The sequence below is a fragment of the Scylla paramamosain genome, unplaced genomic scaffold, assembly GCF_035594125.1.
Source record: "Scylla paramamosain isolate STU-SP2022 unplaced genomic scaffold, ASM3559412v1 Contig4, whole genome shotgun sequence".
NCBI classification, from domain to species: Eukaryota; Metazoa; Arthropoda; class Malacostraca; order Decapoda; family Portunidae; genus Scylla; species Scylla paramamosain.
In genome coordinates, this window is record NW_026973669.1 from 180613 (window position 1) to 194220 (window position 13608).

General features: G+C 39.7%; 1 protein-coding gene across 10 annotated transcripts in view; it reads left to right on the forward strand.

Annotated features, from left to right (window-relative positions):
* Positions 1 to 13608, forward strand: part of LOC135096533 (uncharacterized) — a 31099-nt gene that overhangs the window by 15266 nt on the left and 2225 nt on the right. For 5 of the 10 annotated variants that reach the window (XM_063998077.1, XM_063998081.1, XM_063998078.1 and 2 more), the window contains 2 exons: positions 228 to 355; positions 9019 to 11426. In XM_063998077.1, the coding sequence (XP_063854147.1) occupies positions 9058 to 11426 (2369 nt within the window). In that variant the 5' untranslated portion in view covers positions 228 to 355; positions 9019 to 9057. Of the gene's footprint in view, positions 1 to 227; positions 356 to 4281; positions 4351 to 7210; positions 7290 to 9018; positions 11427 to 13608 lie in introns of all 10 variants that reach the window. The other 5 variants (XM_063998086.1, XM_063998085.1, XM_063998080.1 and 2 more) reach the window with 4 other exon arrangements.

Genomic DNA, 13608 nt, shown 5'->3' on the forward strand with positions numbered 1-13608 from the left:
TGATTATAACAACGGTTACAGGGCAACAGAGCCACCACTCATCTTCCTTTTGAGTTCAGATATCTGCACACTTAAATATATCAAACCAGCAGAATTATGTAATAGACATTAATAAACTGACTGCTGATTAAAAATAAATGTTAGTAATAACAACAGCCTTCACAAAATACCAGGTTATTCCCTCCCTGCAGTAATGTAAGAACTTTCCTTTCTTTTTTTTTTTTCAGGACTGTCTGGCACTCTGCTGAACCAGTCATCCACCAACAGTGGTAATGGAATCATCAGACCCTCGCCTGCTGGTGTTGCTGAGTCTGGTTTTGGTGCTGCTATGGGAGATTCATCCTCATTACCGACGGTAGATAAGGACCTGACTTTCCAAATCATCCATCACACAGATGACGTCCCTCAATGTTGAATAACTGTCATTTCCTGCATGCATTAAATTTTATTCTTCATTATATATTTATGGACACTACGTATATTTGTCATATGTGCTGCATTTTCAAGTCTTTTTTATTGCAATCCATCAATATGCTAATTAAATATGTTAGTCATGTTTTCATCTTAAATTTATTACAGGTTGTCGATCAGAACTTGAGCTGATCCCACAATTTTTAGTGAATCTGTAGGGGCTGGTGAAGGCACTTTTTTTTTTTTTTTTATGTAGGAGGGACACTGACCAAGGGCAACAAAAATCCGATAAAAAAAAAAAAAAAATGCCCACTGAAATGCCAGTCCCATAAAAAGGGTCAAAAGCGGTAGTCAAAAATTGAAGGATAAGTGTCTTGAAACCTCCCTCTTGAAGGAATTCAAGTCATAGGAAGGTGGAAATACAGAAGCAGGCAGGGAGTTCTAGAGTTTACCAGAGAAAGGGATGAATGATTGAGAATACTGGTTAACTCTTGCATTAGAGAGGTGGACAGAACAGGGGTGAGAGAAAGAAGAAAGTGTTGTGCAGCAAGGCCGCGGGAGGAGGGGAGGCATGCAGTTAGCAAGATCAGAAGAGCAGTTAGCATGAAAATAACGGTAGAAGACAGCTAGAGATGCAACAATGCGGCGATGAGAGAGAGGCTAAAGACAGTTAGTTAGAGGAGAGGAGTTGATGAGACGAAAAACTTTTGATCCCACGCTGTCTAGAAGAGCAGTATGAGTGGAATCCCCCCAGACATGTGAAGCATACTCCATACATGGACGAATAAGGCCCTTGTACAGAGTTAGCAGGTGGGGGGGTGAGAAAAACTGGCGGAGACGTCTCAGAACACCTAACTTCATAGAAGCTGTTTTAGCTAGAGACGTCTATGAAAAAGCGTGGAAAAGTGCAGGGTGGTATCATCAGCGTAGGAGTGGATAGGACAAGAAATTTGGTTTAGAAGATCATTAATGAATAATAAGAAGAGAGTGGGTGACAGGACAGAACCCTGATGAACACCACTGTTAATAGATTTTGGAGAACAGTGACGGTCTACCACAGCAGCAATAGAACGGTCAGAAAGGAAACTTGAGATGAAGTTACAGAGAGAAGGATAGAAGCCGTAGGAGGGTAGTTTCGAAATCAAAGCTTTGTGCCAGACTCTATCAAAAGCTTTTGATATGTCCAAGGCAACAGCAAAAGTTTCACCAAAATCTCTAAAAGAGGATGACCAAGACTCAGTAAGGAAAGCCAGAAGATCACCAGTAGAGCGGCCTTGACGGAACCCCTACTGACGATCAGGTAGAAGGTTGTGAAGTGATAGATGTTTAAGAATCTTCCTGTTGAGGGTAGATTCAAAAACTTTAGATAGGCAGGAAATTAAAGCAATAGGACGGTAGTTTGAGGGATTAGAACGGTCACCCTTTTTAGGAACAGGCTGAATGTAGGCAATCTTCCAGTGAGAAGGAAAGGTAGATGTTGAGAGACAGAGCTGAAAGAGTTTGACTAGGCAAGGTGCAAGCACGGAGGCACAGTTTCGGAGAACAATAGGAGGGACCCCATCAGGTCCATAAACGTTTCGAGGTTTAGGCCAGCAAGGGCATGGAAAACATCATTGCGAAGAATTTTAATAGCTAGCATGAAGTAGTCAGAGAGTGGAGAAGAGGGAGGAACAAGCCCAGAATCGTCCAAGGTAGAGTTTTTAGCAAAGGTTTGAGCGAAGAGTTCAGCTTTAGAAAAAGATGTGATAGCAGTGGTGCCATCTGGTTGAAATAAAGGAGGGAAAGAAGAAGAAGCAAAGTTATTGGAGATATTTTTTAATAGATGCCAGAAGTCACGAGGGGAGTTAGATCTTGAAAGGTTCTGACACTTTCTGTTAATGAAGGAGTTTTTGGCTAGTTGGTAAACTTGTAGCGAAGGTGAGGTGCTACTTGGCCGCCCGGAATTCGCCGCTCAAGCGAGAAGTGTAGGCTCCCTACTATGACTTGGTCATAGCAGTGTTTAGTCCTTGAAGGGTAACAATTTCCAGTGTTATAACTGTGTAGCTTTGGCAAAGGAAACTTAGCCTGGGTATTCTCTCTCTCACTGTTTATTCAGTAAAAACATGAACAATATATACAGAAATTACTAAACATAAAAAATGATTTACATAAAATTATGGAAACAGAGAATGTATGTGTGTGTGTATGTCTGTGTGAAGAAAGGAGTAATATGATGTATTGAGAAGACGTGTAACACATGTGTCGAAGAGCGTGCACAGAATGTGTACAAGTAAGAGAATGTATAATAAAGTGAGGAAGAAGAGATGAAAGACAAAAATCTGTGCAGAAGAGAGAGTGAAAACGGAAGGGTGAATATGTAACAGAAAACGGAGTGCAAGGAGCGGTAACTTGTGTCCCGCTACAAACTAAACAGACTTGGCATGGTTCCGGGCAGAAATATAAAGTGCATGAGATTCTGGTGATGGAAGGCTTAAGTACCTTTTGTAGGCCACCTCTCTATCATGTACAGCACGAGAACAAGGTGTGTTAAACCAAGGTTTGGAAGGTTTAGGTCGAGAAAAAGAGTGAGGAATGTACGCCTCCATGCCAGACATTATCACCTCTGTTATGCGCTCAGCACACAAAGACGGGTCTCTGACACGGAAGCAGTACTCATTCCAAGGAAAATCAGCAAAATACCTCCTCAGGTCCCCCCAACTAGCAGACGCAAAACGCCAGAGGCACCTTCGCTTAGGGAGATCCTGAGGAGGGACTGGAGCAATAGGACAAGATACAGAGATGAGATTGTGATCGGAGGAGCCCAACGGAGAAGAAAGGGTAACAGCATAAGCAGAAGGATTATAGGTCAGGAAAAGGTCCAGAATGTTGGGCGTATCTCCAAGACGGTCAGGAATACGAGTAGGGTGTTGCACCTATTGCTCTAGGTCATGGAGGATAGCAAAGTTGAAGGTTAGTTCACCAGGATGGTCAGTGAAGAGAGAGGAAAGCCAAAGCTGGTGGTGAACATTGAAGTCTCCAAGAATGGAGATCTCTGCAAAAGGGAAGAGGGTCAAAATGTGCTCCACTTTGGAAGTTAAGTAGTCGAAGAATTTCTTATAGTCAAAGCAGTTAGGTGAGAGGTATACAACACAGATAAATTTAGTTTGAGAGTGACTCTGTAGTCGTAGCCAGATGGTGGAAAACTCGGAAGATTCAAGAGTGTGGGCACGAGAGCAGGTTAAGTCATGCGCACATAAACGCAACATCCAGCTTCGGATCGAAAATGAGGATAGAGAAAGTAGGAGGGAACAGAAAAGGGGCTACTGTCAGTTGCCTCAGACACCTGAGTTTCAGTGAGGAAAAGAAGATGAGGTTTAGAATTGGAGAGGTGGTGTTCTACAGATTGAAAATTAGATCTGAGACCGCGAATGTTGCAGAAGTTAATGAAGAAAAAGTTGAGGGGGGTGTCAAGACACTTAGGGTCGTCGACATTAAGGCAGTCCGACCTGGGGACTGCATAAGTAGGTGCAGGCACAACGGAAGCTATTGGAGACTCAACAGTAATCTGCCCAAATACAAAAGATAATTTTTAGATTTATTCAGGCATTTTATGGCTCATACCACTGGATGCTTTAAGGCCAACACAAAAACATTAACACATTGTTGAAAATGTTAGAAAATATGTAGTGCAATTTTTTTTTTTTTTTTATTGTAGATGAAAGAACCTCTATGCCTTAGCTTAGCTTAAAGTACAACACCCACCAGATGAGTGTATACACCTGTGACATTTCATACTAAAAGAGAGGATTCCTCCATTATGAATGTGTATCTATGCAGTAATTATACTATTATAACAAAAATTAATTGTTTATATTTGTTTAATGGTTTCAGTGCCAAGTTTTAATCTGCTTAGTACTGCTTTAGAGAGGGAAGCGACAGAGGTACTTGACGACAGTTTAGGTAAGATTAGGTTTGGTTAGATTTGTAACTAAGTAACCACACCACACCTAACCTATCATCAATTACGCCAGGGGTGCCTCTCCCTCATCCCATCATTAATCAAGAATTCGCATACTTTGACACTAGGACAGGTTGACGTGCTACAGAAGCACTGGAGGTAAATTTTTACTCTTTCACCAGTCTGTATTCTGGATGAAATTATTTCTATTATTTTTTTGGCCCATGTTCTTTTTCCTGTAAATCATTAGTCATTGTTTTTTTGTTCCCTGAACCACCATTTCCTCAGAAACTAGTGATTTGCAATAAAATAAAAAGCAGATTAATACAAAACAGGCCGATATGTACAAGAGATAGACTGGTCCCCACAAATAGCATATGCTCACCATGGCTGCCAGCCAGCTGTCACGCACCACCACCTAACACAACTTAACCATACTAATTTAACCTAACCTAATCAAACTAATTATCAAACGAAACTAACCTACCCAAATTAATTTAACCTAATCTAACCTAGCCAAAATAACCTAACCTAACCCAACTTAACCAAACTAGCCTAACCTAACCTAACCAAACTGTTCTAACCTAACCAAACTAATCTAACAGAACCAAAAATAATACAACCTAACAAACCACTCTAAACTAATCTTGCTTCCCTAAAATACAGATAAATATTTAAAAATTGCTGTCAGCATTATAAATATGTTTTTTGCAGGGGGGTATATATGGGGTTCAAATTACTCGGAATGATAAGCTCTATCTGATGAGAAGAGCAAGATAAGCCATATTGATGACTGATGAAAGTAAAAGAATACCGTGCTGGATTATAACTTTACAAACCGCAACACGCATTAACTTTACTATATTGCTTTTATCCTTGACAGCCTGCCGCATTTAAATGTCATTACTGACATTAAACCTCATTTTATTCTCCCAGTAACGTTATTTCTGCTATTTGGTACAATAATTTATTTATTTATTTATTTTACTATTTATTATTATTATTATTATTATCATTATTTTTATTTTTTTTTCAAAGAACAACATAGCAAGAATCCTGTGCTGACATTACCTAACCTTAGCGGGGCAGGCCCTGGACAGGAGCATTTCTCCCCAACCTTATATTGGTTTTAGAAGTACCTAAAGGTATATGCAAAAGAATGGAAGAGAACAGGCCAGTAGTAAGGCAGGGAAAAGATTCGTAATACCAAGTATGCAATACTTGGTATTACAAACGTAAGTACCTTAACAGCCAAACAACAGTGTCTACAATAACAGTTTGGAGGGAGCCACAGTTAAAGGTAGTCTCAGGGGCCACCAAAACTGGGTATGGGTGGGAATTGTATGGTCACACTGAGTCCTCTTTGCAGGTGAAGTTGCATCTCCTCGAAGAAGGCAGTATTTCATGCCGAAAGAAGCGGCATTTCAGCAGCAGTTCGCTATCACTCAGTGCCAAGGGGTCAAAGTGATCCTCATGGCACGATCTTACATCCGTGCAAAGATGATTCCCATTACAGGAGTCACTAGAATAGCGGGAACAACTAACAAATTGTGGCGAGTGCGGCCATACCTCGCCGATCGGTGGAAAATTTGCCTCCTTATCTTCAGCCTTATTTTCGGTGATCCATGCAAGATTTCACTTTGTGCATCAGTTTTTTTTTTTTTTTTTTCTTTGGTGAAGGTTGAAAACAGTTAAATATATATATATATATATATATATATATATATATATATATATATATATATATATATATATATATATATATATATATATATATATATATATATATATATATATATATATATATATATATATATATATATATATATATATATATATATATATATATATATATATATATATATATATTTTTTTTTTTTTTTTTTTTTTTTTGTGCACATAGTTATTTATATAAGAGATAGCGATGCCTTTACTACACCTCGGGAGGTGTAGTTATTGGCGACACGAAAAAAATCATAGATAGTGATACCTTTACGACACTCCGTGCGCTTGTGGATACCATTTAGCGACAAATGTCGCTTTTAGCGACACTCGTTTGTCGCTAACCTGTCATTAAATTTTGTGTATCCCTGCCCAGTACACGTCTAAATCTACCATATATATATATATATATATATATATATATATATATATATATATATATATATATATATATATATATATATATATATATATATATATATTGGTAAATCCAGGGAGCAAGTTCTCTTTCAGGCAGACGAGGTTGAATGTATAAGCAATTTTGACATTATTCAATTTCTGCTGTATCTTTTCAATTTGTCTAATCACTTCTATGTTAACGCCGTCTGTGTTTCCGAGGAGCTTTCCAAAAGTAGGTTGGTTGCTTGCAACATTTCATTCCTGCTTTGGGAACATCTTAAGGCGAAGTGAGGAGAACAGTTTTGTTTTTATTTTTATTTTTGATAGTCTTGCTAGCTGGCCTCTTTAGAGCCCGCCGAGATTTCTTGTAGATGTCAGAGTTATCCAGGTGGGGATGTGGTTTTTAGGAGAATAGTGAGTGCGCGTCCTTATATAGCGGTGTGCTGGAAAGTGGTTGGTCAGTAGTGGTTTTGGAGTGCGAGTAGCTGGTGGCTTTTCCTAATGGTGGGCTGTAGTTGTGCTTCTCCGTGCCGTCTTCTTTTGTGTGGGAAAAACTTATAGATCTTGAGCTTTGATGTTCATGGATGACTCTAAATCTGCGATGTAGAGTGCTTCCAGGAGTAGTAGACGGTGTGAGTCACTTTCACAATTTAATATCTTGGTTCCTTCTTCCAGGTGATGTTGCTTCAAAGGTGTTGTGTGTTGTGTACTATAATGGTTCTTTATTGCTCCATTCTGTAGGTGACATGTGAGGCGCCTAGACAGTTTTGTCCGTGTCATCCCGATGTCAGACTGAGCTTCACAGACCTCACTAGTGCAGGTGTGTTCGTTGATGACATGGTTTTCCTGTAGAGATGCTTGGGTAGTGGTTTGGCGATTCTTGGTTATCAGTTGTGATGTTTTCTTGGACTTGTAGTAGACAGTGATGGCTATGGTGTTTTCTGGGTCTGTGGGCTTCACGTTATTGTATATAATGTTTTTTTTTTTTTTTTATGACCCTTTCCTCAGTTTTGTACTCTGGGTAGCTGCGGTAGATGAGCTTCAAATGGTTTTGGTTACTGGCGGATCTTAGATGTAAGTGGTACCTTTACGTATATATATATATATATATATATATATATATATATATATATATATATATATATATATATATATATATATATATATATATATATATATATATATATATATATATATATATATATATATATATATATATATATATATATATATATATATATATATATATATATATATATATATATATATCTGATAGGGATGAGTAAACATGGTGGACGCGTCTCAGAACGCCAAACTTCATAGAAGGTATTTTAGCTAAAGATGAAATGTAAAGTTTCCAGTTTAGATTATAAGAAAAGGCCAAACCGAGGATGTTCATTGTAGAAGAGGGGGGCAGTTTAGTGTCATTGAAGAAGAGAGGATAGTTGTCTGGAAGGTTGTAACGAGATGATAGATAGAGACACCAGGATGGTTAGTGAATGGAGAGGAAAGCCAAAGCTGGTGGTGAACACTGAAGTCTCCAAGAATGGAGATCTCTGCAAAAGGGAGGAGGGTCAGAATGTGCTCCACTTTGGAAGTTAAGTAGTCAAAGAATTTCTTATAGTAGGCGAGAGGTATACAGCACAGGTAAATTTAGTTTGAGAGTGACTCTGTAGTCGAAGCCAGATGGTGGAAAACTCGGAAGAGTCAAGAGCGTGGGCACGAGAAATGGTTATGTCGTTGCGCACATAAACGCAACATCCAGCTTTGGACTGAAAATGAGGATAAAGTGGGAGGGAATAGAAAAGGAGCAACTGTCAGTTGCTTCAGACACCTGAGTTTCAGTGAGGAAAAGAACATGAGGTTCAACAGAGGAGAGGTGATGTTCTACAGATTGAAAATTAGATCTAAGACCGCGAATATTGCAGAAGTTAATGAAGAAGTTGAGGGGGGTGTCAAGACATTGAGAGTTGATACCAGAAGAGCACTCCGACCTGAGGGACATTTGTGGTCCTCTCCCCAGATGGAGACTCCGAGGATGGTCTAATCGCCATGATAATTTTGAATTTTGAGTGAAGCATGTGTGTGTAATTAGGTAATTGTAGTTTTGTGAGAAGGAAGAGAGTTGTCTTTAGAGGGCAGGCTGTAAATGTCCCCTTGTGTTGTGAGACACAAAGGGAAACGTTCAGCGAGGTCACAACTGTGTTTAATAAGTTCACAACACGCTCTGATCCAATGCTTTAGACCTGACTGGGAGTAATTATCGTTTCGGCAGGTGCCTACTGCAACCACTGAAAAAAAAAAAAAAAAAAAAAAAAAAAAAAAAAAAAAAAAAAAAATATATATATATATATATATATATATATATATATATATATATATATATATATATATATATATATATATATATATATATTTATATATATATAAATATATATATATATATATATATATATATATATATATATATATATATATATATATATATATATATATATATATATATATGCCTATAGTCCTGTCTTTCACTCCCAACCACTTCTTTTTAGATCAGCGATTGTGAGGAGTCCTGGTAAGGAAGCCCTGCCATGGCCGCCCCTGCTGCCGCCGCCGCTCCAGTGGATTATTCACGTCTCAAGCTGCTGTGCATCTTGGAGGGTCCGGGAGCAGCCGTGCTCTCATACGCCTTGAAATGCGGCACAAACAAGACCGCCTCTGTCACCCTCTTGCAGTACCTGACGAACCTTCCAGACACCTCAACGGCGAACTACCGCGCGCTCAAAGGTGAGCAGAAGAGGAAGGCGTTTACCCCCACTGAGAAAATTACTATTGCTGATGACCCCTCGTGCCAGAGCTTTGATATAACACTGCTTCACAAGTGCATAAGACTGGCCTGTGAAAATGTTGCAGGACTCAATGATGCTGCTCGCTGGCAAGATAATACAGTGATGGAGGGCCTGCTCACAAAAATAAAAGCAGAGAGAAATGAATGTGTGCACGAGAGGCCTCAGATGACAAATGAACAGCATTTTTTGGACAAAGTTGAGGAGCTTAAGAACCTCTTCATCAGAGCCCTTCAGGCTGTTAAAGAGAGGTACGGAGCCTCTGACGTTGAGACTACAAACGTCAGAAACAACATAACAAGGCAGCTACAAGATATATTGGAGGCGTTTACTGAAAAGATAATCTTACAGATGAATTTTAATAAACGGCTCCGTTTCTTTAAGGAAGAGTCAGTGGATCATCTGAGAAATATCTACAAACAATTTGAATATTTTGACCCACTGTCCTTCCTCAGTGGATCCCCAGAAGAACGGGTCCACATCCAGACCGTATTTTCAAAACTTGTCCTTAAAGAACAACCGAAAGCCATTGAAATTGACTGTTTGCGTCTCTTAAAATTTTTAAGACCAAAGCCTGAGGGGTCGCAGCCCTCGCAGCCTATCCAGGACCAAAGACCACAACTTGCTGTAGTGAGCGGGGTGGCCGGGAGTGGCAAGACCACCCTGCTCACTTTCATCTTGTCAGAGTGGCTCAAAGAAGAGTGTGATCGCCGCGTCAAACACCTGGAGGAATACGACATTGTCCTGCGCATTATGTGTCGGGACAGAGATGCACAAACTCTGGAGACATTCCTGGGCCTGGTCTTCCCGTCTAGTCTGTCAGTGTTTAATGAGCCTCTAGCGAACTTTTTAAAGCACTGTAAAGTGCTCTTCATCATCGATGGTCTAGACGAAATGAACAGCACCTCCGAAAATCTCGTCAATGATATTCTGAGTATAAGCAAATATACCGGAAATTTTTCCATTCTCGCCGCCTCACGACCAGAACGAGTGTCCGACTTCTTGGCCCGCACGCGTCAGGACTATAAACAATGGCAGGTATCCATCGAAGGGATTCCTTTCAGAAAGAGAATGAAGTTTGCACTTCAGTACTGCACCTCCACAAACCAAGATAGGCTGAAGGAGCTGATAGTAAAAAAAAGCAACATGAAATTATTTGAGCTCCCACTCAATCTAATATTCCTGGTTACATTATTTGAAGACAATCCTGATTGCATTAAGGAAAATACTACCCAGTCAAGCTTGTACACCAACATCCACGAATGGTGCACAGAAAAGCTGCACCACAGAATATCCGTGGACCCCACATGGGGGAAGAAGAGGCCACAGACCCGTAACACGAGGATAAAAAGAGTATTGAAAGTAATGTACCAAATGGCGCTACAAGGGTTGCTGCAGGACAGACTGAGCCTCTCAGACGAAGACATCGAGCGGCTGGCGGATTGCTGCGAGAGAGAGGATCTGCCGACCCACCAAGTATTGGGAGCCTTCTTCATTCTGCGGTCGTCTGTCACTAACAGAGTAATCAAAAGAAAATATTACATACCACACAAAGGACTGCTGGAGTACTTCGCAGCTCAACATATCATGCAGTCCCTTCAGGATGGATCTCTTTCAGAATCAGGAGCTATTAGGAGCCTACTTCATTACGTCCTTCAGCCACAGACAAAACCTCTAGATCTTAAAGGTCTGCGTAACCTGTTCTGGCACGTGGCGGGCCTCTTGAGCACACCAGGGGCGCCAAAACGTCCCGAGGCTATCAAGGAAATATTAGACTTGCTGGCGGAGACTGGCGCAGAATGGGATGAATGGATATCATTAGTGGAAGACACGCATTATAATGAAAACTTCCTGCAGGGCATCGCTCATCATGTGACAGAAAACCCTCCTCTTGGTACTGTAAAGATAATAGATACAACACTGGCCAGCAGTGCAGCACTACTTCCTCATATTCCTCCAAGAAACGTGGAATTAAAACTGGAGAACGAAACAGTTAATTTGAAGAATATTCATGCATTGACTGGTCATAACTGTAGTGCGTTGTATCTAAGTCACCATTTCAATTACCCCTGCCAGAAGCCCGCTTCGGACGCTGTCCTACGCGCCCTGGACAGGTAAATTTTCATGAATACAGGGTGTCCCGTGAGGAAAGTCATATGTCCACAGAAATGGAAGATTAATTAATTATAAGTCGGAACTATTGCATTTTAACGTCACGTTTTAGAAGCTACAGGACATTTAAATATGAACCGGCAAGTGGCTGCACGCGGGCTGTTCCGCAACGTCCGGTTGATCGCTATCGCCATAATGTTTGTTCTGTTTTAGCTGTTGATAATCGTTGCAACGTTACATCGCGTTCTTGAATTCAATTTCATCTTTATGCAAATTTTGATGTGTAATCAAGTAGCACCCTGGGGATAGCAACGCCCACTATTGCTGCACTTTTTATCTCCCTTCGCTAAGCCAACTCTTAGCGCGTTCATAATTCTTAAATGCCTTATAACTTCTAAACCAAGGCATTAAAAGCATTTGGCCAAAGAACATTTCCAACACAGAATGACTTGATCTTTCATTTATATGCACATGTGACTTTCCTCACGGAACACCTTGTATATCGATCCATCAATATATATATATATATATATATATATATATATATATATATATATATATATATATATATATATATATATATATATATATATATATATATATATATATATATATATATATACATATATATATTAAACATTAGGTATTTTATCAGATTCTTTTAGATACGAGTAGTTATTATTGTAGGTGCAGCAGCAGCAGCAATATCAACAATACCAACAGCGCCAGCTAAAGTAGTAGTAATAGCGGCAGTAGTAGTAGTAGTAGTAGTAGTAGTAGTAGTAGTAGTAGTAGTAGTAGTAGTAGTAGTAACAGCAGCAGCAGCAGCAGCAGCAGCAGCAGCTTTTGTTGTTGTTGTTGTTCTTGTTGCAGCAGCATAAGTTGTATTGGCAGTACGTGATGTTACTGCTGATTTGGTTATTGTTGTCTATATATTAATACGCTTGTGCCTTCGTTTCTCCTTGTATCACGCCTTGTTATCATCATATCTACACATTATGACTAAGTCCTCTACACCTCCTTCCTCCTTTTTCCTCCTTCTACACTTTATCCTCCTCTCCTCCTCATCTTCTATGCTTTATTATCATTTATACAGATTTTGACAAAGTCCTCTACAACAAAACCTCCCTTTCTTCTGCTACACTTCCTCCTCCTCCTCTTCATCTTCCTCCTCTTCCTCCTCTTCATCTTCTTCATGCTTCTTTTTTCTCCTCTTCCTCCTCCTCCTCCTCCTCCTTTTCTTTCTCCAATTTCCAGAGTGAGAGTGAGATGACGGATTTGGATACAAAATCTCTCTCTCTCTCTCTCTCTCTCTCTCTCTCTCTCTCTCTCTCTCTCTCTCTCTCTCTCTCTCTCTCTCTCTCTCTCTTTCTCTCTGTCTGTCTGTCTGTCTCTGTCTGTCTGTCTCTCTCTCTCTCTCTCTCTCTCTCTCTCTCTCTCTCTCTCTCTCTCTCTCTCTCTCTCTCTCTCTCTCTCTCTCTCTCTCTCTCTCTCTCTCTCTCTCCCTGTATTTTTTTATCACTTTTTTATCATTTTTTTTTTTATCAATGTGTCACTTACCTCCTCCCCTCTTGCTCTCACTCATATCTCGGTCTATCTCCGGACCCGTGGATATAATATGTGTACCACGATATGACAATTTAACCCTTACATCGTTTGATATGAGGAGGAGGAAGAGAAGGGGGGGCAGGAGGAGCAGGAAGAAGTGTGGAAGATGAAAGGAAGGAGGAGGTGCACCGGACTTAGTTAGAATGTATAGATATGATGATACCAATAAGTGCAAGAGGAGGAGGAGGAGGAGGAGGAAGGCAGAGGTGTACAGGACTTAGAATGTGTAGATATGATGATAACACACGGAGCAACGAAGTTACAAGCATATTAATATATAATACGATAATAATATAATAATAATTAATAATAATAATAATAATAATAATAATAATAATAATAATAATAATAATAATAATAATAATAATAATAAATAATGATAATAATAAAACAGTAACATTCGATGATATTAATGGCAATAGTATTATTATTATTATTATTAGTAGTAGTAGTAGTAGTAGTAGTAAATAGTAGGAGAGAGAGAGAGAGAGAGAGAGAGAGAGAGAGAGAGAGAGAGAGAGAGAGAGAGAGAGAGAGAGAGAGAGAACCTTGTGTGTGTGTGTGTGTGTGTGTGTG